Consider the following 27,417-nt stretch of genomic DNA (forward strand, 5'->3'; position numbering starts at 1 on the left):
AAACTCAAAGGGATATTCCTTTATCAGCAAAGAATGAAAAGTGACAGCTTTGTATCGCTTCCTCCTATTACAGACCTCAGCTTGATATCAGTGAACAGAATCTTTGCTTCCAGTGGATGACAATCCGCCCTGGTCACGTGCAGCTCACATGGCTGCACAGCGTGGTGCAGGGAACAGATAAGCTTTTGGGCATAGATTTACTGCCTGCATTTTACTGTCCATGTTAAAGCTGCAATGCCCAACCCAACCGTGGATCTCCTGATAGTCCATGAGCCGGGCCAGATATCGGTACCACCCGGAGTGACTAATTTTCTTTGGTATTTTTAGGTAGATGCATGTCTGTAGTTTATTTTTTGATATGATAGCCCTTACATATACGTAGCTTATTAACCCCTTCAGCCCTAGGCCTATTTGTACCCAAGTGCCTAAGCCAATCTGACCTGTGCCACTTCATGGGCTAATAACTTTGGAACGCTTTCACCTATCCAAGCCATTCTGAGATTGTTTTCTCGTGACATATTGTACTTCACGTCAGTGCTAAATGGGAGTCAATATATTTTACCTTTCTATATAAAAAAATGCTAAATATTCGGAAATTTTGGAAAAATCGGCAATTTTTTAACTTTGAAATTCTCTGCTTTTTACAAAAATACTGATACCCCCCATAATAGTTATTAATTTACACTCCCCACATGTTTACTTCATATTGGCATCATTTTGAAAATGAAACCTTATTGTTTTACGACGTAATAGGGCTTATAGTTTTATGCGCAATTTTTCACATTTACAGCAAAACCCACTTTTCAAAGGACCAAGTCACTTCTGAAGTCACTTTAAGGGGCTTACATAACAGAAACCACCCATAAATTACCCCATTTTGCAAACTACACCCCTCAAGCTGTTCAAAACTCATTTTTAAAAACTGTTAACCCTTTAGGTGTTCCACAGGAATTTTAGCAGAATGAAGGCGAAATTTCAAAATTTCATTTTTTTTCCAGATATTACATTGTAATCCAATTTTACCTGCAACCTAGCAAGGGTTAACGGCAAACCCAAACTTGGTTACCCTAATTCTGCAGTTTATAGAAACACCCCACATGTACTCGTAAACTAAAGTATGGGCACACAGCACAGCTCAACACGGAAGGAGCGCTATGTGGTTTTTGGGTGGCGGATTCACTGGAAGAAATCTAGGGGGCCATGTCACATTTGAAGGCTGCCTGAGGTACCCCCACAGTGGAAACCCCAAAAAGTGACCCTATTTTGGAAACTACACCCCCAAGGAATCTTTTAGGGGACTTGAGGAGACACTAAGTGGAGCAGGTACATCTCATAGAGTCAATGGCATTGCTGTTCAGTCCAATGTTGCATGCTCTGTGACAAAGAAAGTCCTGCCAGATGTAACCAAGTCGAAGAAAAGAAGCATAACTCTGACAGAATTAATGCTACCGATATACAATGTTGGGCAGCGGGGAGAGCCACCCAGGATTGAGACTTCGAATGTTAACACTACCAAGGAGGTCCAGGATTCAAAAACCAAAAACCATATCTGGCTTCTGGCTAGAATGTCAGACCATGAGGATCAGACCACCAGCAGTTGGACTGGGTTCAACATAAAAATCCGCAGCGACATTGTAGTGGCCCAGGACACTGTAAGCTACCTGCCCACTATCAATGCTCCTGCAACAGCCATGTCCACTGTGAATGAAGTCTTGGAGCAAACACATGCCATCATGCAGACCCTGAAGCTTAACAGAATTGTGTGTGTGTTTGATCAAGCACTCTATGCCAAAGCTGCCGAGGTTATCTGGAAACAGGAGAAGTTCAAGAACATTATAATTAGAATGGGTGTCTTCCACACAATCTGTAATCTCCTCTCTATCATAGGGAACAGATTTCAGGATGCAGGCCTTAGAGATCTGTGTGTTGAATCCGGTGTAATCGCTGAAGGATCAGTGTCTGGAGTGATGGACGGCCGGAGGTACAACAGAGCAGTGAGACTACACAAGCTGGTCTATGAAGCACTTATGAGGCTTGCATGGAAAAACTTCCTTCCATGGCTAGAAGAAAACCATGCAAGGGACCTTCACCATCTGGATGAAACACTGAAGAACATCACAAACTTTCGCATCAGTGTGTCGCAGGGATCCTTCGAAAAGCTCTTGGATAATGAATCTTGCACACTTACCCTGAAGCTCTTTCAAGTTTATCTTGAGACCCTCAGAAATGAACAACTCTCAGCATTCTGGATGTCATACTTGGACATGGTCGAGACCATGCTGGCCCTGGTTCGAGCTTCAAGAGAAGGCAACTGGATGCTTCACCTAGGAGCAATCCGACAGATGATACCATGGTGTTTTGCCTATGACAAGGTCAACTATGCCCGATACCTAACCTATTACTATGCCACAATGTCTCGGCTGCCCATAGAACACCCAGAGGTCCATGAATACTTCATGCAAGGTGGCTTTTCGGTCCAGATCGGTAGCAAGAATCCTTTTGGACGAATTCCTGTGGACCAGACCATTGAAGAGACAATCAACAAAGACACCCAGACACCAGGGGGCACAAAAGGCTTCAGCCTCAAAGTTGGAGCTGTTTCCAGGTTCTACCTGACATCAGAGTACCGCAGTATGTACTTGAGGCAGCTGAGGGCCCTGGTAGGCCAACAATATACTGACTTCAGCCATTCAGACCTACAGGTGTCTAGGATTAGAAGAGATGAAGCCGATGTCCAATCTTTCGTTCAACTGCTGGAGACAGGTTGGGTGAACCCCTTCAACAAAGAGCATAATGGTGAACTTATCAGTTTGTCAACAGCGACTGTAGCACCACCAGATGTAGCCAAAGACCTTCAAGGGGCATACAGTATAGGAGAGGATGCATATCAAACATTCAAGGATGAGCGTTTGGGTACCGATAAGCCAACTACATTGTTTCATGACAAGATGACGAAGAACAAACTTAAAACGTTCTCTAACATCCAAATGAAGACACGCAGACAAGGTCTTGGCAAGGAGGTAATTTTGAAGGCTGACAGAAACCTATTTGGCCAGATGATACTTGTAGCTGAGAACAGAAAGCTACAAATGAGTGATGTCTTGACTCATCCCCTGGGTCCATTGCCATGGGCACTTGCCAATGGTGATGGGTCTATCCGCAAGACCAACAAGGCTGCCCTCGCAAGGGAGTTGGAGAGGAATGCTCGTCCTGCAGAAGTGATCCCCGAGCCCTCTGCAACCATCATTGATGGGATGAGCCTGGTTCAGAAACTGAAGGGAAACAATGCAACATTTGGCCAGCTAGCAGGCACAGCAATGAGTCGCGCTATCCATGAGGGTGCTAAGAGCAAGCGCATTGATATTGTCTTTGACGTCTACAAGGAGACATCCATCAAAGATACAGAAAGAGTCAACAGATATGAAGGCACAGGGATCCATTTCAAGAACATTCAACATGGGCACAACATCCAGCAGTGGAAAAAGCTTCTAAGTAGTTCCTCCAACAAGGCAAGTCTCATAAAGTTTCTGGTAGAAGAATGGAAGGCGAAACACCACAGGGAGAAGCTTGAGGAGAAGGAGCTGTATGTCACATGTGAGCAGCTCTGCTTTAAGATCACCAAAGAACAGTGGGAAGAGGCTGCTGACCTTAAGTCAAATCAAGAAGAAGCAGACACACGCCTCCTTCTCCATGCTCTTCATGCAGCAGAATCTGGTTACAAGTCGGTCATCATCACTTCGGAGGATACTGATGTCATGGTCCTGTGTCTGGGCATGTGCCACAAAATCCCATCCCACCTGTTCCAGAAATGCGGTACACAGAACCGGACAAGATTCCTGGATATCACCACTCTGAGCCGAACATTGGGAGGCAGCGTATGTGATTCATTGATTGGTATGCATGCATTTACAGGCTGTGACACCGTCAGTGCATTCGCTGGCCGTGGGAAGATGACGACACTCAAGCAGTTGAAGATGAACAAGACATACCAGGATGCCTTTCAGGAAGTTGGTCGTTCATGGGAAGTGTCTACCGAACTTTTTGAGAAGTTACAGGAAATCACCTGCCACATGTACCTGCCAACTACCCAAACAACTGAGGTAAACAGGCTCCGTTATCAGCTGTTCTGTGCCAGACGTGGAGTGGTAGAGTCAAGTCAACTCCCTCCTTGCCAGGACTGCCTTTTCATGCATGCACTGCGTGCAAACTACCAGGCTGCGATCTGGAGGAGAAGTCTGCAGAGCCAGCCATGGGTTGCAAACCCAACAGACTGCGGTTGGATGATAGATAACGACGGAAAGCTTGTTGTCAAGTGGATGCAAGGGGCACCAGCACCAGAAGCTATTATACAGCTACTGTCCTGCAAGTGTGTGCGGTCATGTGAACTTCCTCAGTGTACTTGCCTCAGCAATGGCCTGAAGTGCACAGACATGTGCAGATTACAGACATGCCAGAACAAGGGTACTGAAGACGAGCCAGTAGAACAACAGTCAGATTCAGAGTCCGATGTTGAAGATATTATGGAGTAACATATATATATATATATATATATATATATATATATATATATATATATATATATATATATATATATATGCACATGACATGTTCAGTGTGTATTTACATAACTTGGATTAAATTTTGTTACAAATACTACATCTAGTCACTCCGGGTGGTACCGATATCGTCATATTTGGTTCTTGGCTCATGCTAAAATTCCTGTGGAACACCTAAAGGGTTAACAGTTTTTAAAAATGAGTTTTGAACAGCTTGAGGGGTGTAGTTTGCAAAATGGGGTAATTTATGGGTGGTTTCTGTTATGTAAGCCCCTTAAAGTGACTTCAGAAGTGACTTGGTCCTTTGAAAAGTGGGTTTTGCTGTAAATGTGAAAAATTGCGCATAAAACTATAAGCCCTATTACGTCGTAAAACAATAAGGTTTCATTTTCAAAATGATGCCAATATGAAGTAAACATGTGGGGAGTGTAAATTAATAACTATTATGGGGGGTATCAGTATTTTTGTAAAAAGCAGAGAATTTCAAAGTTAAAAAATTGCCGATTTTTCCAAAATTTCCGAATATTTAGCATTTTTTTATATAGAAAGGTAAAATATATTGACTCCCATTTAGCACTGACGTGAAGTACAATATGTCACGAGAAAACAATCTCAGAATGGCTTGGATAGGTGAAAGCGTTCCAAAGTTATTAGCCCATGAAGTGGCACAGGTCAGATTGGCTTAGGCACTTGGGTACAAATAGGCCTAGGGCTGAAGGGGTTAATAAGCTACGTATATGTAAGGGCTATCATATCAAAAAATAAACTACAGACATGCATCTACCTAAAAATACCAAAGAGAATTAGTCACTCCGCTTGGTACCGATATCGTCAAATTTGGTTCTTGGCTCATGGACTATGACCTCATATGTGCCCGTCAGGCCGCTAGCTCTGGCAATCCATGGTCAGCTCGGGCTTTGCAGTTGTAATGAGGACGATAAAGTACAGCTGTGAGAATGCACCCCCTGCTACCCAGAGAATGCACCCCCTGCTACCCAGAGAATGCACCCCCTGGTACTAAGTGGCATGGCTTAGCCAGAAAGATGTGTACGTCCATTTACGTGAATAGCCCCTGTACTGTGCTCCCTTCAGTCAGCTGCCCAGTGTGGAACGCCAAGAATTGAGCCACCATCGTGCTGATGTTGGAGGCCCATCAATATCAAGGATACTGAGAGTCCCATAAAGGGGCCGTTTTATGACCAGAGAAATAGTTGTGCTGCTGATACAAGCTGTGCGTCCTCCCATGCTGCAGGCAGAGGTAGCTTTGTCTCTGTAGCCCTGGAGGAGCGCAGGGGCGCAAAATGATGGTTGTGTCCAGTGATCTGACCAGCTTCAGAACATAGTTTGTAAGTGCTGCACTTTTTCCCCTAAGAGCCCATCCACTGCCGATAGACTGCAGGAGCGGTCGGTAACCTAGGCAACAAAAACTACAGAATTAGAAAAATCCTGTTCTTGAGAATGGAAATAATAAACCGGAGTTGCAAAGTTGCTTATTTTCACAATCACTTTACAGTTTTATGCATTTAAGAAAATGAGCAAGCCCCTTCTGTTGTTGCTGTTGAAAAACCACAGCAGAACGTGGTGCCCCCACTGTACATCTGCATGGTGGATTCTGCTATAAGAGGCATTGACAAATCCATCTCCATTATGGACCCCCCCATTAAAACACTATCATCTTATGATGGAGTTTGCCCGATCCTCTGAGGAGTCCTGTGCACGGAGACAATTTTGGCTTAAATGAGATGTTCTGAGGCCGATGTGAGCAGTCATCAGGGTCCTTTGGGTTCCATACCCTTTGGACAAAAGAAACCTTTTCCCATCCCCGTCCAGTCGGGGGCCGGTGACACGCACCATGCCAGGGGCCCAACAGCACAGGAATGTGGAGAACACATGAAGACAAGTGAGAGGCGAGTATCGTCATGTGATGGATCCCTGCCGCTCAGCATCATGACATCTCCAGAGGCTCCGGCGTCATCACCTGCTGTAGAAGATGAGCGATGGCAGCAATTAGAGGGAACTCACATTCTGTGGTTTCATAATGATTTGCAAATGTGGGTTTCATTATTGCTTTCAGCAAGCGGCCGTCTTTGTAAATAATCACAACTCTTTGTTGACCTGTGGGACAAACATCTCCAGCAGTGAATTAGTCTGGGTAGCAAGTTAATGTGCTGGCGGGAACTTCTCAGTGGCTGCTGGGTATAACTATCTACTCGGTCTATGGGAACGTCCAAAATAGAAGTAAACGTGCAGAAAAAGATCTGGCGCAGCTTTTGCTGAAATTTCACCCCATGCACTGCAAAGAAATGAAATCTGCAGCGCAAACTGACAAGTTGCAGATTTAAGACCCGCACCTCAGGTCAATTTCTCAATGATTTTTTTTTTCCAGTATTTGCATGAGCTTCAGTAGCAGTAAACACATTAAAGTGGTTTCAGATCTCAGAAACCCCCTAAGATTCAGCTTCTAACTGATCAAAGAAAATCTGTCCCTTAATTAAGAAGGAAGTTCCTGGTTATGTACACACAGCAGAATCTGAACTTCTGCAACTTTCTAATATACTTAACTGCTTCGCTTGGAAACAGGAATTGTACCAATCACTCAACAAGCAGAGGATGAAAACTCCAACATATCTCCCCTCCTATTCACAAAGAGAAAGGTTTGCTACAACGTATCAATATAGGAGACTTGTGCTGCAGTTGTTGCTTAGTCCAGAGGACACATTGTAACGAGCTGCAGCTGTGGTTCTATTACGGTAAATACAGTGTATTTATGCAGTGTCCAGCTGTTATAGCACAGTGGATAAATCCCATGCCCACTATATGTCTACAGATGCCGGCGGCTCACCGGCGGAGACGGACATGCGGCGCATCTCTCCAGACTGCAGCATGTCAATTTCTCTCCAGAAGTGAAATTACATCCATAGAATGTATTGGACACGGAGAATCCTCAGTGATCACAGAATTCACCTGCGCTCAATAGACGGCAGCGAACATGTGCTGGATCCAAAGTGCTGCTACATCCTGATCGTGGGCACCTGACCTTCAGCAGCCAGCGAAACCTCGGCTTGGAAGAAAAACCGCTCCTGCTCGGAAATAGTAAAGATATCCAGCCGTTTTTTAGATAAAAAAATAAAAATTATTAGTAAAATTGAATTAAAACAGAACATTCCCAGTGTAATAGAAAAAAACGAATGTGAGCTTCTCCTACAGGTTTCGGATGGAATCTCAGTTCTTACTCATGTTCTGTTTTAATTATACTAATATAACTTTGGGGGCAAAATTTTTACCCCTTCCACCAAAATAACGACCAGAACAAAAATTACTAATCGAGAGGGGTAACTGTAGAGCGTTTGGGATTTTGGCTTTTCTCAGTGCCGTTGAGCAAACAGATTAACAGGACCCGGTGCCAAGGGCCACGTCAGAGTCTGTGGCTGTCAGACCAAAGCCCTGTGAACCTTCCACTACCTGCAGGGACGTCTTGCTGGGTCTACCGAGAGGCAGAAGTGGTGCCTAGACTACCGACGTGGTCTCTGGATCGGGGGTCTGCAAATCTTTTTGCTCAACTATAATATTTAGGTCACAGCTTAATTGGCTGCATTGCTGGCGCTCCGAAGAGTCAGACCCCAGTTCCCCAACCTCAGAGGTCAGCTGACCCATGCGACAGGAGACACACCTGCTCCTTTAAGAAAAGTTTCACACCAGTTTGCATTTTACTACCTTTTCTCAGACTTTATGATCTTCTTGCTGCCTACAAACGTCATAATATAATAAACTAGGCTGGGAGCCGGCCACCCACCACACCGCCTCTTCGGCTGACATTATTCTTGACAGTTTCCTGTTTGCACAAGCGCACCTTGCACTGTGAAATCTCTGAATGGACACACAGTGACACACATGAAAAAAAAGATGCTGACCCAACAAAAAAGGAAAGAAAAAGCCGGGAGAACAGTGGTCCTAGGAGCTGACAATCGGATGTCTCGCTGTCAGACGACGATGGTTGCTGATCTCCGCTTTCCTGTACCAACATAGCAAAGGGACTCGATTACCAGTGATTATCTGCAGTCCAGTCCCCGAGCAAAGAACCAACGTATGTGCCCCCACGTCCCCCCCAGCGGCTTTTCTGAGCTCCCACCCTACATCCATAAACATTAACATGGAGTCGGCTCCTGTAGAGATATAACGGCTCCGCTCTCCTGGGAAGAACTGATACAAGATTTTGGAGCGGTCTGCGGATTTCTGCTCCTTCATCCAGAAGATCATTTGTGGGGTCAGACCCTGATGTTTGGGGGCTCACGATCTCTGTTATAGGTGTTGGGTGGGGCTAAGGTCCGGGCTCTGTACGGCCGCTCATGTTACTCCACCATCTGTACAGGGGGCACAATGCAGTCAGGGGGTAACGTCCTCCTGGAATCACCAAACCCAGACTCCTCCATCAGATAGAGAAGTGCGATCCGTCACTGCACAGAACACGTCTCCTCCAGAGCCCAGTGGTGGCGGCTTTACACCGCTCCATCCGACGCTCGGCATTGTGCTTGGTGATGTACGGCTGCATGCAGCTGCTCGGCCATGAAGCTCCCAGCAGGGGGCGCAGTCTTTGTGCTGATAACAGAGGAGGTCTGGACTCTGCAGTTATGGGGGCAGCAGAGTGGTGGTGACTTTTCTGCCCTCTGCTCCTCAGCACTCATCCCCCACTCTGTAACATAACTCTGAGTTGCTGCGGTTCCGTCCATGTCTCAATAATATCACTCACAGGTCATGGGGGAAGATCCAGGAGGAAGAAATGTCATGGACGGACTTGTTACCTCGTTGGCTCCAGTTACAGGACTCCGCTGGTATCAGGGAGCTCTGCACCACAATATGTCACATGTTAGAATATGCGATGGCATGGCGGGGGGCCGGAGGTTATATACTGGGGGTAAAGGGGGCCGGAGGTTATATACTGGGGGTAAAGGGGGCCGGAGGTTATATACTGGGGGTAAAGGGGGCCGGAGGTTATATACTGGGGTAAAGGGGGCCGGAGGTTATATACCGGGGTAAAGGGGGCCGGAGGTTATATACCGGGGTAAAGGGGGCCGGAGGTTATATACCGGGGGAAAACTGGCTGAAGGAAAACACATATCGCCCATTGGCCAAAGAACACCATGATATTGAGGACTGTGCTGAGATTCTGGGATCAGCTCCGGCCTCACATCACAGCTGAGTCACTGGAGGCGAGAACATAACTCTGCAGCGGGTGCTGACAACAACTCATCATCTCACAGATTGATCACTAACACTGAAGCCTCAGGAGTCCTGTGCAGGTTCATCTGCGGTAACAGGATCCTTCACTGGTTAACCCCGATTACACCACAGGAAAAAAGATAAAACTATCTAGAGTATGCGAGGGGGTGAAAATACAATACTCTGTCATCAGTAGTCAATATGTACACAGTGACTGCACCAGCAGAATAGTGAGTGCAGCTCTGGAGGATAATACAGGATGTAACTCAGGATCAGTAATGTAATGTATGTACACAGTGACTGTACCAGCAGAATAGTGAGTGCAGCTCTGGAGTATAATACAGGAGGTAACTCAGGATCAGTAATGTAATGTATGTACACAGTGACTGCACCAGCAGAATAGTGAGTGCAGCTCTGGAGTATAATGCAGGATGTAACTCAGGATCAGTAATGTAATGTATGTACACAGTGACTGCACCAGCAGAATAGTGAGTGCAGCTCTGGGGTATAATACAGGAGGTAACTCAGGATCAGTAATGTAATGTATGTACACAGTGACTGCACCAGCAGAATAGTGAGCACAGCTCTGGAGTATAATACAGGAGGTAACTCAGGATCAGTAATGTAATGTATGTACACAGTGACTGTACCAGCAGAATAGTGAGTGCAGCTCTGGGGTATAATACAGGGTGGAACTCAGGATCAGTAATGTAATGTATGTACACAGTGACTGCACCAGCAGAATAGTGACTGCAGCTCTGGAGTATAATACAGGAGGTAACTCAGGATCAGTAATGTAATGTGTGTACACAGTGACTGTACCAGCAGAATAGTGAGTGCAGCTCTGGGGTATAATACAGGAGGTAACTCAGGATCAGTAATGTAATGTATGTACACAGTTACTGCACCAGCAGAATAGTGAGCACAGCTCTGGAGTATAATACAGGAGGTAACTCAGGATCAGTAATGTAATGTATGTACACAGTGACTGCACCAGCAGAATAGTGAGTGCAGCTCTGGGGTATAATACAGGATGTAACTCAGGATCAGTAATGTAATGTATGTACACAGTGACTGCACCAGCAGAATAGTGAGTGCAGCTCTGGGGTATAATATAGGATGTAACTCAGGATCAGTAATGTAATGTATGTACACAGTGACTGCACCAGCAGAATAGTGAGTGCAGCTCTGGGGTATAATACAGGATATAACTCAGGATCAGTAATGTAATGTATGTACTCAGTGACTGCACCAGTAGAATAGTGAGTGCAGCTCTGGAGTATAATACAGGATGTCACTCAGGATCAGTAATGTAATGTATGTACACAGTGACTGCACCAGCAGAATAGTGAGTGCAGCTCTGGAGTATAATACAGGATGTAACTCCGTATATACATTACTTATCATGAATTGATCCTAACACATAAATGAAGTAATGTAGATTTGTGGATCCAAAAAGACAAGAGATTCAGTACAGGTGATCTGGGACATGAGATCTCTGCTTGCTGCCAGTCAGTCCCTGTACTTACTGTATTCAATACTTCTCACAGCTGCGGGTTTGTTACAATTCCATCAGGCCTAGGATTCACTGTAGAATGCAGACACATAAACTACAACAATCAAGACAAAGATTTTAACTATGTAAAATCTTTAATCCCCTGCGGTCCGTGCGGGGTCACCACAGCGGTTACACCATGTGGGGGGCTCACTCTGCACATTGCTGTGGTTTCAGAGTCACTATGTGACCACTGTCCAGACTGTGTGACCACCACAATGCAGTCTCTGTGCAGATCATCGCTCCCTTCCAGCCTCACAAGACACTTTCAGTTCACATTAACCCTTCGCTCTGCTGCCCAACGCAAAATTCTGCAGAGGACAGACCTTGTCACGAGGAGACATTTGTCGGTCACATTACGGAGGGTTCTGCAGAATATTGCAATCCGAGCAGTCACCCACAGATCTACTGGGCATCGTGCAGCTCGGCCACAGACTGCAGCACATCACACAGAGCCACTGCCAGAACGCATCACAGTGCCAGGTGCTCCTACCAGCGTTTCAGGGGAGAATAGGCAGCACATTCCAGGATCTGCAGAACATTGCACTGTATACTGTCAGTCTGCAGAACATTGCACCTCCTCAGATCTCCAAGCAGAGTAAGGCATCTATATAATCTGCACAACATTGCTTTGCACCAACCCATCTACCCCAACACTGCCGTAATGTAATCTACAGAGCATCGCACCATGCTGTATAGCAAAGCATTACTAGACTATAATCTGCAGAGCATCGCACCGGGATATATAGCACAGCATTACTAGAATATAATCTGCAGAGCATCGCACCAGGATATATAGTGCAGCATTACTAGAATATAATCTGCAGAGCATCGCACCATGATATATAGCTCAGCATTACTAGACTATAATCTGCAGAGCATCGCACCATGATATATAGTGCAGCATTACTAGAATATAATCTGCAGAGCATCGCACCAGGATATATAGTGCAGCATTACTAGAATATAATCTGCAGAGCATCGCACCATGCTGTATACCTCTGCATTACTGGAATATAATTTGCAGAGCATCGCACCATGATATATAGCGCAGCATTACTAGAATATAATCTGCAGAGCATCGCACCGTGATATATAGTGCAGCATTACTAGACTATAATCTGCAGAGCATCGCACCATGATATATAGTGCAGCATTACTGGAATATAATCTGCAGAGCATCGCACCATGCTGTATAGCTCTGCATTACTGGAATATAATCTGCAGAGCATCGCAGCAGCCATCCTTAGCGCTGCAGAGCATTACTTTCCCCATCGCAGGGCTGCTTACATACAATCTGCAGAGCATCGGTCTTTACGGCTTCTTGCATTTCTCCATCCTTCATGCAGAGCATCGCACCGTGATATATAGTGCAGCATTACTAGAATATAATCTGCAGAGCATCGCACCATGATATATAGCGCAGCATTACTAGAATATAATCTGAAGAGCATAGCACCATGCTGTATAGCTCTGCATTACTGGAATATAATCTGCAGAGCATTGCACCGTGATATATAGTGCAGCATTACTGGAATATAATCTGCAGAGCATCGCACCATGCTGTATAGCTCTGCATTACTGGAACATAATCTGCAGAGCATCGCAGCAGCCATCCTTCGCGCTGCAGAGCATTACTTTCCCCATCGCAGGGCTGCTTACATACAATCTGCAGAGCATCGGTCTTTACGGCTTCTTGCATTTCTCCATCCTTCATGCAGAGCATTGCGCCTCCGTCCCATCCAGCATGACAGTCAGACAAGAAAACAAGCAATGCCCCACATTTCACGCTTGATCCGCGTCCTAGGAAGCGTCTCCGGTCTCCTCGCTCCGCACTGTGGTGGACGCCATAGAACGTGACCCTGCGGAGACGCCGCGACATTCTGCAGCCACTTTGGTCACGTGACCTGAAGATCGTGGGGGTCTCAGTAATGACTATGCATCTGACCGAGTCAGCTTTTTTAAAAACAAAATCACAACCTAAAAATAATAACGACACAAAAATGTGCGCAGTGACCGCGACTTGTATGGGCTCGTTCACACGCAGCGTTCGTCCTACGTTTCACTATGGAAAAAAAAAAAAAAAAAAAGAACTACAACTTTTCACAGTAGCAGCAAAATCAGTGAGATTTCTAAATATCTCATTTACTTGGTTCTTTTTTTCTTACGTACTCGGAGCAGCGGTGTTTTTTTAAACCGCAACCAATCAGTTCTTTCCATTTTTTACACATTCAATCGACCGTATTAAAAAACGCATCAAACCGCGCACAGGCCTGAGTTCTTCCTGCTGTTTTTCATGCATTAAAAAAAACAAAAATAAAAGCCCCGTGTGAACGCTCCTTACTGCACATTGCGGCAGGATCGCGGTGCTGGAGACGATCAATGCCCCAAAATACTGAACGCGGAGCCGCAGACGGAGGAATGATCGGTTCTTAGGAACATTCGGCTATTGCCTCCTTCTGCGGTCATTGCCGCTCTGTCCCGGAGACCTGGTGGGACCGGTACACACGGCGCGGCCCCACACCCGGCCCCCACTCACGCGATCCTGAAGAACGGCTTCTCGGTCCGCGCCATCAGTGTCCGCGGGAGGCAAAGACACCGGAGCCGGCGAAGGAGCAGCAGCAAACCGCAGCAGCAGCAGACGGCGGCCAGGAGCAGCGCCGGCATCACCCCAGGTGCGGCCCGCCCACTGCTCATCTACATAGCCACGCCCACCGCTGCTGCCTCACCGCTGCTGGACGGACGGAGACAGCGGCCTCTAGCGGACAAAGGCGGTAATGACGGGGGTTATTATATTATCATTATTAGCTAGATGGTGGCCCGAATCTAACGCATGGGGTATTCTAGAATATGTATATATGTATATAGCAGCCACATAGTATATAGCACAGGCCACATAGTACGTAGCACAGGCCACGTAGTATATAGGAGCCACATAGTATATAGCACAGGCCACGTAGTATATAGCAGCCACATAGTATATAGCACAGGCCACGTAGTATATAGCAGCCACATAGTATATAGCACAGGCCACGTAGTATATAGCAGCCACATAGTATATAGCACAGGCCACGTAGTATATAGCAGCCACATAGTATATAGCACAGGCCACATAGTACATAGCACAGGCCACGTAGTATATAGGAGCCACATAGTATATAGCACAGGCCACGTAGTATATAGCAGCCACATAGTATATAGCACAGGCCACGTAGTATATAGCAGCCACATAGTATATAGCACAGGCCACGTAGTATATAGCAGCAACATAGTATATAGCACAGGACACGTAGTATATAGGAGCCATGTAGTATATAGCAGACAAATAGTACGTGGCCTGTGCTATATACTATGTGGCTGCTATATACATACATATTCTAGAATACCCGATGCGTTAATACAGGCCACACAGTATATAACACATGCACACAGGCGATGTAGTATATAGCACAGCCCATGTAGTATATAACACAGCCCACGCAGTATATAGCACAGCCCACGCAGTATATAACAGTGGTCACGTAGTATATAGCAGCCACGCGGTATATAACACAGCCCATGTAGTATACAGCAGTGTGGGCACCATATCCCTGTTAAAAAAAAAATAATTAAAATAAAAAATAGTGATATACTCGCCCGCCGGGATCCAGCGAAGATCTGGCGATGCACGCGCGGCTGCCGCCATCTTCCCTTCCCAGGATGCATTGCGAAATTACCCAGATGACTTAGCGGTCTCGCGAGACCGCTAAGTCTTCTGGGTAATTTCGCAATGCATCTCCGGGAACAGAAGATGGCGGCAGGCGCGAGCGCATCGTCGGACTGCGGAAGGTGAGAATAGCAGGTTTTTTGTTTTTTTATTATTTTTAACATTACATCTTTTTACTATTGATGCCGCATAGGGAGCGTCAATAGTAAAAAGTTGGGGACACACAGGGTTAACAGCGGCGTTAATGGAGTGCGTAACCCGCGGCATAACACGGTCCGTTACCGCTGGCATTAACCCTGTGTGAGCGGTGACTGTGGGGAGTATGGAGCGGGCGCCGGGCAGTGACTGCAGGGGAGTGGGGGGGGACTAATCGGACTGTGGCCGTCGCTGATTGGTCGCGGCAGCCATGACAGGCAGCTGGCGAGACCAATCAGCGACGCGGGATTTCCATGACGGAAGTTGCCAACAGAAAGACGGAAGTACCCCTTAGACAATTATATATATAGATTATTATTATTATCATCGTCACAAAATACACTAATATTATTGTTGATTATCATTATCTATTGTGATAATAATATTAATATACATATTATCATGTATTATTATTATTATTTATTGTTATTATTAGCATAATCAAATACACTAATATAATAATTAATTATTTATTACTGTTATTATTATTTAAACCAATATTACTGCTTGTTATTGTTATGATAATTACTATTATTTATTATTATCATTATTGATACTAGTGTTGTCATCATCATTAATTATTATTAATAATAATAATAATAACGATATATTTTTTCTTAAAATTAGTATTATTATTGTCATCAAATACACATTACTATTATTTTTATTTTTTTTATTATTATTATTATTATTATTATTATTATTAATACACCAAAATTAATGTTATAATTGTTGTTATTATTGTTATTATAGCCTCATTATTGTTACTTTTGTTTTTGCTATTATCTCTAATATTAATATTTTATATGCACCAAAAATAAATAGAAAATCCGCGCCCCAACTACAGCTGCTCTCATGACGCTGCTACTGTGTGAATGGCTTGATAATAGCGTCCTCTAGTGGTCAAGGTTTGTATAAACGCCATCATCCAGGTGTAACTAAAATAGGTGCAGGGTCGGAGGTAGGGCGAGGCAAACTAGGTATTTGCCTAGGGCCCCCACTTCACCAAGGGCCCCCAGCCAGTGGCGTTCCGCTAATTGCAGCAAACCACGCAGCCGCTGTTGGGGCCCATGAGTCAGGGGGGCCCAGTGCCAGCGCCAACTCAGGGTCCCCCCACATACCTGGCATCGCACATTCAACTGAATAAGCATCTTAGATGCCCCTCCAGGGCAGGACTGGGGGGTCCCAAAAAATCCTTTTGGCCCATATATAAAAAATAGTACTATTAAAGCGAACCTGTCACCCCCCTCAGGCGTTTATAACTAAAAGAGCCACTTGTGCAGCACAAACGCTGCATTCTGACAAGGTGGCTCTTTTAGTTATGATGCCTGCACACGCTGAAATAATCACTTATATAATGTGCCCCCTCATACCGTGAAATGTTCCCGGAGGCGGGTCTTTCCTTGCTAATCAGACGCAGCACAGCCGTCACTCCGGGCCTGCGCTCTTTTCTCATGCCTTGGGCAGGCGCAGTGAGCGCTGCCCGTCCTCTGTCCTCACTTGCAGTCTAGCTGACTGCGCCTGTGCGGCCGCCCTGCCAGACATCCCGCCCCGCAGTGTCTTCTGATTTAATCAGATTGTGGGCCTGGGATTCCTGGACATGCGCAGTGCATATCTTCGCCTCTCACTCACCTCCCTCTGCCTTCTTCAGACTGTGCGGCATCACGGCCATGGCATGCGATTAGGGATCAGCTGACGCCGCACAGTCTTCAGCAGACCCCCGGGCCGTCATGGTAACCCATCGGCACCCAACAATCGCACTGATGGGAAAATAAAATGACGAACCCCCTGCCGGCGTGCATTAAATGTCGCTGTCACAGCTCTGTACCACCAGCGGCTGTTAGAGGCAGATGATGGCTGTATAACACAGCCATCATCTGCCAGGAAAGATGCAGGCTCGGCTTGTGAGCCTGCATGAAAGTCAGGGAGCCATCATATGCTGCCCCAGTCTCGGTAAGGGGTTACAGACCTGTTTTACTTGGCAATTTTGCATTTGCGCCCACGAGCTTCAAGTTACAATAGTGTCGCCATCACTACAATTTCTATACTTTATTGATAGAATCGTCCATGTGTTACATAATCAATGCATTGTTTTTGTTACAATTATTATTATTTAGATTTCTATTATCACTGCTGCATCAATATTGAATGTATTATTATCATATTAGTCCCAGCAGGAGCATCTTCGCTTCTGATTTTCCTCCCCACCTTCTAAGAGCGGTGACTTCATTTATCTTTCAGTCTTTACAGTTGTATCCAGTCTTGATTTCTGCACGACGAGCTGTAATTTTTATCATTACCATTTTGGGGTCAGTATTATTTTTCTGATGTCTTTTTATTCCAAAAGTCAGTGACTCTACCATATTTTATTATTTATTTTTAAATTCCGCCTTTCACCATACGGGATCAATATTCTAATATTTAACCACACAGCAATTTCAAATGCGAGGTTTTTTTTTTGCATTTTTTTATATTTGAATTTTTTTATATTTACATTTAGGGGAAAATATACTCTGTATATTTATTTCTTTATCTATATTTTTTTGCTAGTACCATAAACTACAATACTGTAATATTACGGTGTAAGGTACAATGATGATTTCATGTGAATACAAATTATACCTTTTTTTGCAAAATTCTGATGTGCCAAGGACAAGAAATCTAGTGCGGAAACTGTATGTAAATTAGACTTTATCTAGATTGTGAGCGCTGCGGAATATGGTAGCGCTATATAAAAATAAAGATTAGATGATTATTATTAGACTGGAAGTGCACAGGGGGCGTGGCAATGCATATGGGAGATGTAACCACAGTGCACTGACACGCCCCCACTGTACTCCCTGACTAATTTGCATATGGTTTCTGCGCTAGATTTCTTGTCACTGGCTCATCAGACCTCATTTCTATTGTGGGTCATCTAATAAGCAAACTGCCTCTTCACAGAGGAGGAGGACTTGAGCTCTATAGCGCCGCCTGTTGGAAGCAGCGATCCTACAAGTCACTATCAACCAGGCACCTATAAGGAGATGGTGGAGGACCCCATTGCTTCCCCTCTCTCCTATGTGCGTCCCCATCTGGGACCAGTACTGCTGCCCTGGACTCACGGGCACCAGGACTACGTAGGGGCCCCGCCGAAGGGACTCTAAGCATCCTGGGTACATGTATACGCCCCAGTGCACTTCCCGGCTAGTTTGCTTGTACATCTATAGCGCGAGTGTCAGGAGGAAAATGATCATGACAGGGTCCCTTTAAGGAATCCTACAAATAAACGTCTCCTGAGCGTCAGTGGGATGCACACAGTCGTGAATCTTTCCTAGGAAACAATAACATTTATTCTTTTTAGTGTTGATTATTGAATATTCTACAATGAGAAATACAATGTGACATTTATTACATATTATGTTCTTTTATTCCACATTGCTCCCGCTGGTAATAATCATGTTGCCGTCACAAGAGCTGTTTGTGTTTTGTCTGGACACTTTATTTTGTTGCTTTCTTGGTGTCTCAGAAGTGTTTGTGGCTCCTGGTGAGTCGATGGCGGGTTGCTACTACGGTGTCTCAGGAGCGCACCCTGGAGGACACTGTGGAGAATAACAACTAACTGTCAAAAAACTTTAAATAAATCCAATTTAATTGCATAAAATAATGCACGCCCCCAGTGCAGTGAACACCCCCAGTGCACCGACACGCCCCCAGTGCAGTAAACACCCCCAATGCAGTAAACACCCCCAATGCAGTAAACTCCCCCAGTGAACTGACACACCCCCAGTGCAGTAAACGCCCCCCCAGTGCACCGACACGCCCCCCAGTGCAGTGAATGCCCCCAGTGCACTGACACGCCCCCCAGTGCACCTGCCAGACTAAATCTGCTTATGAATAAAATACACATTTTTGCACAATAAGGGACCATACAGCAACAAAATATGCATACGGGGAAATGTTTTACACTTCCCTGTCCTCTGCTAGCCTAGAGCAAATGGTACAGACACATTTCTTTTAAACAATAATTCCCTCATAGAAATTAACAAAACTCTAAATTCCCCCAAAAGTAATAACGCTCCCTGAGTGACCCTTTAATTTATCATCAGATAGTCGCGTCAAAATACTTACATTACGTAATACTTGCATCTCGCTGTGGCGCGTGTACTCAACACTGACTTTGTGTTTTAGTTACTCAACGTTATTTTTTTAAAACCTCTGCTAGCTGTCAGTGAATAAGATAATTCTTTTTTTGTATCCAAAGACTATAAGGCTATGCGCCCACGTTCAGGATTGTTTGCAGAATTTTCCTGGACAAAACCGGACTCCTTTCGCAGGAAATCCGCTTGCGTTTTTATCGTGTTTTTGCGCGTTGTTTTGCGAAGCTTCCAATGCAATAATATAGCGGCAAATTTTAGAAATTCCGCAAAATTAATAAACTTGCTGAATTTTTTTCTGCGATGCATTTTTTTAGCGGAAAAAAAACGCAGCATGGGGACAGAAATTACAAAATGCATTCTAATAATGGGATGCTTAATGTAAGCGTTTTAAAAGTGTTTTTGCAGTGGAAAACCGCCGCAAAAATGCTAAAAAGACATGAAAAATCCTGAACGTGGGCACACAGCTTTAGGGTATGTGCACACGTTGCGGATTTGGCTGCGGATCCGCAGTACATTTGACGCTGCAGATCTGCAGCTGTTTTCCATGCGTTGTACAGTAGCATGTAAAGCTATTCAAAACCAAATTCGCTGTGCACATGCTGTGGAAAATTCAGTGCAGAATTGCTGCGGTTTATTTTCTGCAACATGTTAATTCTTTGTGTGGATTCTGCAGCGTTTTACACCTGTTCCTTAATAGGAATCCGCAGGTGTAAAAACGTAGGTGAAATCCGCACAAAAACCGTGGTAAATCCGCTGTAAATCAGCAGGTAAAACACAGGGCGTTTTACCTGTGGATTTTTCTGAATCTGCGTGGAAAAATCCGCACACGAATCCGCAACGTGTGCACATAACCTAATACGTCTTGTTTTACTCACACAGGTGAAGGGCTACATGTGGAAGCCACTCATTTATCCCTCCAGCCTGCAACAACTGTATCCAATCTAGACAATCCTCTGTGAGCTAAACAGTCTGGACTCAGGATGATACATTGTATCCGTGCAGGAAAAGGTAACACACTATGAGAAGAAACTTGTGATGTGAGCTGCTTACTGTTCCATAGACTGGATACAATTGAAGCAAACCCTCACCTGTGACCAATCTTAATGACCTGTGTCCAGTCGGCTTGTATGGACAATTAGGACCCCCACGGATCAGGAGAACCTGTATCCCTCATGCTCCATGGAAGGAGTGAGTCCCATTTAATCATGTCACAGCCATTCTAGACCAGGGCAATCAAAGGGTTAAACAGCCAGGACGGGTGCATGCTGAGCCTGTGATTCAGGATGGCCCAGGACACCCATGCAGGGTTTATCCTACAGTGCTGCAAAAACATTGAATGATGTTCCCAGGATTGCGCCAATGTCGCTCAAATCCGCTGTGAAAAATCCTGCGCTTGCGCGCATTTGCCGTGACGAGCACAAAGTCAGTAAAGTTGGGCACTACACACTACTTCAGTGCGCATGCGCCGGGAGCCACTCGTCACAGCACTATAGAGGGGAGCCGCTTGTCACAGCACCATAGAGGGGAGCCGCTCGTCACAGAACCATAGAGAGGAGCCGCTCCTCATGGGACCATAGAGGGGAGCCACTCGTCACGGCACCATAGAGGGGAGCCGCTCGTCACAGCACCATAGTTGGGAGCCGCTCGTCACAACACCATAGAGAGGAGCCGCTCGTCATGGCACCATAGAGGGGAGCCGCTCGTCATGGCACCATAGAGGGGAGCCGCTCGTCACAGCACCATAGAGAGGAGCCGCTCGTCATGGCACCATAGAAGGGAGCCACTCGTCACGGCACCATAGATGGGTGCCGCTCGTCACGGCACCATAGAAGGGAGCCGCTCGTCACGGCACCATAGAGGGGAGCCGCTCGTCACGGCACCATAGAAGGGAGCCGTTCGTCACGGCACCATAGAGGGGAGCCGCTCGTCACGGCACCATAGAAGGGAGCCGCTCGTCACGGCACCATAGAGGGGAGCCGCTCGTCACGGCACCATAGATGGGTGCCGCTCGTCACGGCACCATAGAGGGGAGCCGCTCGTCACGGCACCATAGAAGGGAGCCGCTCGTCACGGCACCATAGAAGGGAGCCGCTCGTCACGGCACCATAGAAGGGAGCCGTTCGTCACGGCACCATAGAGGGGAGCCGCTCGTCACGGCACCATAGAAGGGAGCCGCTCGTCACGGCACCATAGAGGGGAGCCGCTCGTCACGGCACCATAGATGGGTGCCGCTCGTCACGGCACCATAGAGGGGAGCCGCTCGTCACGGCACCATAGAGGGGAGCCGCTCGTCACGGCACCATAGATGGGTGCCGCTCGTCACGGCACCATAGAAGGGAGCCGTTCGTCACGGCACCATAGAGGGGAGCCGCTCGTCATGGCACCATAGAAGGGAGCCGTTCGTCACAGCACCATAGAGGGGAGCCGCTCGTCACGGCACCATAGAGGGGAGCCGCTCGTCACAGAACCATAGAGAGGAGCCGCTCCTCATGGGACCATAGAGGGGAGCCACTCGTCACGGCACCATAGAGGGGAGCCGCTTGTCACAGCACCTTAGAGGGGAGCCGCTCGTCACAGCACCATAGTTGGGAGCCGCTCGTCACAGCACCATAGAGGGGAGCCGCTCGTCACAGAATCATAGAGAGGAGCCGCTCGTCACAACACCATAGAGAGGAGCCGCTCGTCATGGCACCATAGAGGGGAGCCGCTCGTCATGGCACCATAGAAGGGAGCCACTCGTCACGGCACCATAGATGGGTGCCGCTCGTCACGGCACCATAGAAGGGAGCCGCTCGTCACGGCACCATAGAGGGGAGCCGCTCGTCACAGCACCATAGATGGGTGCCGCTCGTCACGGCACCATAGAAGGGAGCCGTTCGTCACGGCACCATAGAGGGGAGCCGCTCGTCACGGCACCATAGAAGGGAGCCGCTCGTCACAGCACCATAGAAGGGAGCCGCTCGTCACGGCACCATAGATGGGTGCCGCTCGTCACGGCACCATAGAAGGGAGCCGCTCGTCACGGCACCATAGAAGGGAGCCGCTCGTCACGGCACCATAGAAGGGAGCCGTTCGTCACGGCACCATAGAGGGGAGCCGCTCGTCACGGCACCATAGAAGGGAGCCGCTCGTCACGGCACCATAGAGGGGAGCCGCTCGTCACGGCACCATAGATGGGTGCCGCTCGTCACGGCACCATAGAAGGGAGCCGTTCGTCACGGCACCATAGAGGGGAGCCGCTCGTCATGGCACCATAGAAGGGAGCCGTTCGTCACAGCACCATAGAGGGGAGCCGCTCGTCACGGCACCATAGAGGGGAGCCGCTCGTCACAGAACCATAGAGAGGAGCCGCTCCTCATGGGACCATAGAGGGGAGCCACTCGTCACGGCACCATAGAGGGGAGCCGCTTGTCACAGCACCTTAGAGGGGAGCCGCTCGTCACAGCACCATAGTTGGGAGCCGCTCGTCACAGCACCATAGAGGGGAGCCGCTCGTCACAGAATCATAGAGAGGAGCCGCTCGTCACAACACCATAGAGAGGAGCCGCTCGTCATGGCACCATAGAGGGGAGCCGCTCGTCATGGCACCATAGAAGGGAGCCACTCGTCACGGCACCATAGATGGGTGCCGCTCGTCACGGCACCATAGAAGGGAGCCGCTCGTCACGGCACCATAGAGGGGAGCCGCTCGTCACGGCACCATAGATGGGTGCCGCTCGTCACGGCACCATAGAAGGGAGCCGTTCGTCACGGCACCATAGAGGGGAGCCGCTCGTCACGGCACCATAGAAGGGAGCCGCTCGTCACAGCACCATAGAAGGGAGCCGCTCGTCACGGCACCATAGATGGGTGCCGCTCGTCACGGCACCATAGAAGGGAGCCGCTCGTCACGGCACCATAGAAGGGAGCCGCTCGTCACGGCACCATAGAAGGGAGCCGTTCGTCACGGCACCATAGAGGGGAGCCGCTCGTCACGGCACCATAGAAGGGAGCCGCTCGTCACGGCACCATAGAGGGGAGCCGCTCGTCACGGCACCATAGATGGGTGCCGCTCGTCACGGCACCATAGAAGGGAGCCGTTCGTCACGGCACCATAGAGGGGAGCCGCTCGTCATGGCACCATAGAAGGGAGCCGTTCGTCACAGCACCATAGAGGGGAGCCGCTCGTCACGGCACCATAGAGGGGAGCCGCTCGTCACGGCACCATAGATGGGTGCCGCTCGTCATGGCACCATAGAAGGGAGCCACTCGTCACAGCACCATAGAGGGGAGCCGCTCGTCATGGCACCATAGAGGGGTGCCGTTCGTCACGGCACCATGGAGGGGTGCCGCTCGTCATGGCACCATAGAGGGGAGCCACTCGTCATGGCACCATAGAGGGGAGCCACTAGTCATGGCACCATAGAGGGGAGCCACTCGTCATGGCACCATAGAGGGGTGCCGCTTGTCACGATGCCATAGAGGGGTGCCGCTTGTCACAGCACCATAGAGGGGAGCCGCTCGTCACGATGCCATAGAGGGGAGCCGCTTGTCACGACGCGATAGAGGGGAACCGCTTGTCACGACGCCATAGAGGGGAGCCGCTTGTCACGACGCCATAGAGGGGAGCCGCTTGTCACAACGCCATAGAGGAGAGCCGCTTGTCACAACACCATAGAAGGGAGCCACTTGTCACAACACCATAGAGGAGAGCCGCTTGTCACAACACCATAGAGGAGAGCCGCTTGTCACAACACCATAGAAGGGAGCCACTTGTCACAGCACCATAGAGGAGAGCCGCTTGTCACAACACCATAGAGGAGAGCCGCTTGTCACAACACCATAGAAGGGAGCCGCTCGTCATGGCACCATAGAGAGGAGCCGCCCATCACAACACCATAGAGGGGAGCCGCTTGTCACGACAACATAGAGGGGTGCCTGTTGTGAATTTGGATTCTGGGCTCCCCCGGTGGCTACTGGTGGAATTGAACTGGTGTCTTCATCTTCTCTGTTCACCTGTTCCCATCAAGATGTGGGAGTCGCTATATAACCTTGCTGCTCTGTTAGTTGCTTGCCGGTCAACAATGTTATCAGAAGCCTCTCTGTGCTTGTTCCTGCTCCTAGACAACTACTAGATAAGTTGGACTCTTGTCCATGTTTGTTTTTGCATTTTGTTCCAGTTCACAGCTGTAGTTTCGTTACTGTGTCTGGAAAGCTCTTGAGAACGGGAATTGCCACTCTGGTGTTATGAGTTAATGCCAGAGTTTTAAAGTAATTTCTGGATGGTGTTTTTTGATAGGGTTTTCAGCTGACCATGAAAGTGTCCTTTCTGTCTTCTGCTATGTAGTAAGTGGACCTCAAATTTGCTAAACCTATTTTCATACTACGTTTGTTATTTCATCTCAACTCACCGCCAATACATGTGGGGGGCCTCTGTCTCCTTTCGGGGTATTTCTCTAGAGGTGAGCTAGGACTAATATTTTCCTCTGCTAGCTTTATTTAGTCCTCCGGCTGGGCTGGGCATCTAGAATCAACGTAGGCATGCTACCCGGCCACTGCTAGTTGTGCGTTAGGTTTAGTTCATGGTCAGCTCAGTTCCCATCTTCCAAGAGCTAGTTCCTATATATGCTTATGCTATGTTCTCTTGCCATTGAGATCATGACAGTTTGACCGGCCAGCAAAGTGTTAATTGTTTGGGCTGAAGCAGGAGAAAAAGAAGTGTTGAAGGGAAATTTTTTTTTTTTTCCCCTCAGAGTTTGGCTGCCTAGCCCTTAATTGCTGTCTAGCTGCTTCTTACCTCCTCTTAACCCTTGAATGGCTCTGTGTCCACCTGTTTGTAATGGATCTTCAGAGTGTAACTGCAGGTTTGAATAATCTCGCCACGAAGGTACAAAATTTGCAAGATTTTGTTTGTCATGCACCTGTATCTGAGCCGAGAATTCCTTTGCCGGAATTTTTCTCGGGGAATAGATCCGGGTTTCAGAATTTTCGAAATAATTGCAAATTATTTTTGTCTCTGAAATCTCGCTCTGCCGGAGACCCTGCACAGCAGGTCAGGATTGTGATTTCCTTGCTCCGGGGCGACCCTCAAGACTGGGCTTTTTCATTGACACCAGGGGATCCTGCGTTGCTCAATGTGGATGCGTTTTTTCTGGCCTTGGGGTTGCTTTATGACGAACCTCATTTGGAGCTTCAGGCAGAAAAAACTTTGATGTCCCTATCTCAGGGGCAAGATGAAGCGGAAATTTACTGCCAAAGATTCCGTAAATGGTCTGTGCTTGAACATGCTGCTATGCGAGAATATATAAAAGAGTCCTTGGAAAAGGGACATATTCGTCCATCGTCATCTCCCTTAGGAGCCGGTTTTTTCTTTGTGTCAAAAAAAGACGGCTCTTTGAGACCATGTATTGATTATCGGCTTTTGAATAAAATCACTGTTAAATATCAATACCCATTGCCGTTGCTGACTGATTTGTTTGCTCGCATAAAGGGGGCCAAGTGGTTCTCTAAGATTGACCTTCGTGGGGCGTATAATTTGGTGCGAATCAGGCAGGGGGATGAGTGGAAAACCGCATTTAATACGCCCGAGGGCCACTTTGAGTATTTAGTGATGCCTTTTGGTCTTTCTAATGCTCCGTCAGTTTTCCAGTCCTTTATGCATGATATTTTTCGCGATTATTTGGATAAATTTATGATTGTGTATCTGGATGATATTCTGATTTTTTCGGATGACTGGGACTCTCATGTCCAGCAAGTCAGGAGGGTTTTTCAGGTTTTGCGGTCTAATTCTTTGTGTGTGAAGGGTTCTAAGTGTGTTTTTGGGGTACAGAGGATTTCCTTTTTGGGATATATTTTTTCCCCCTCTTCCATTGAAATGGATCCTGTCAAGGTTCAAGCTATTTGTGATTGGACGCAGCCCTCTTCTCTTAAGAGTCTTCAGAAATTTTTGGGCTTTGCTAACTTTTATCGTCGATTTATTGCTGGTTTTTCGGATATTGCTAAGCCATTGACCGATTTGACTAAGAAGGGTGCTGATGTTGCTGATTGGTCCCCTGATGCTGTGGAGGCCTTTCGGGAGCTTAAGCGCCGTTTTTCCTCTGCCCCTGTGTTGCGTCAGCCTGATGTTGCTCTACCTTTTCAGGTTGAGGTCGACGCTTCTGAGATCGGAGCTGGGGCAGTGTTGTCGCAGAAAAGTTCTGACTGCTCCGTGATGAGGCCTTGTGCCTTCTTTTCCCGTAAATTTTCGCCCGCTGAGCGGAATTATGATGTTGGGAATCGGGAGCTTTTGGCCATGAAGTGGGCTTTTGAGGAGTGGCGCCATTGGCTCGAGGGGGCCAGACATCAGGTGGTGGTATTGACTGACCACAAAAATTTGATTTATCTTGAGACCGCCAGGCGCCTGAATCCTAGACAGGCGCGCTGGTCATTATTTTTCTCTCGGTTTAATTTTGTGGTGTCATACCTACCGGGTTCTAAGAATGTTAAGGCGGATGCCCTTTCTAGGAGTTTTGAGCCTGACTCGCCTGGTAACTCTGAGCCCACAGGTATCCTTAAGGATGGAGTGGTATTGTCAGCCGTTTCTCCAGACCTGCGGCGGGCCTTGCAGGAGTTTCAGGCGGAGAGACCTGATCGTTGCCCACCTGATAAACTGTTTGTTCCTGATGATTGGACCAGTAGAGTCATCTCTGAGGTTCATTCTTCTGCGTTGGCAGGTCATCCTGGCATTTTTGGTACCAGGGATTTGGTGGCAAGGTCCTTCTGGTGGCCTTCCCTGTCACGAGATGTGCGAGGCTTTGTGCAGTCTTGTGACGTTTGTGCTCGGGCCAAGCCTTGTTGTTCTCGGGCTAGTGGATTATTGTTGCCCTTGCCTATTCCTAAGAGGCCTTGGACGCACATCTCGATGGATTTTATTTCAGATCTGCCTGTTTCTCAGAAGATGTCTGTCATCTGGGTGGTGTGTGACCGTTTTTCTAAGATGGTCCATTTGGTTCCTCTGCCCAAGTTACCTTCTTCTTCCGAGTTGGTTCCTCTGTTTTTTCAAAATGTTGTTCGTTTGCATGGTATTCCTGA

General features: G+C 47.4%; 1 protein-coding gene across 1 annotated transcript in view; it reads right to left on the reverse strand.

The window, feature by feature from the left end:
- Positions 1-14,025, reverse strand: part of LOC143784686 (putative thioesterase PNKD) — a 68,053-nt gene extending 54,028 nt beyond the window's left edge. Inside the window, exon 1 of the mRNA XM_077273203.1 lies at positions 13,868-14,025. Coding sequence (XP_077129318.1) covers positions 13,868-14,025 — 158 coding nt within the window. The remainder of the gene's footprint in view (positions 1-13,867) is intronic.
- Between the last annotated feature and the right edge of the window lie 13,392 nt (positions 14,026-27,417).

Source organism: Ranitomeya variabilis, chromosome 7 (assembly GCF_051348905.1).
Source record: "Ranitomeya variabilis isolate aRanVar5 chromosome 7, aRanVar5.hap1, whole genome shotgun sequence".
NCBI lineage: Eukaryota > Metazoa > Chordata > Amphibia > Anura > Dendrobatidae > Ranitomeya > Ranitomeya variabilis.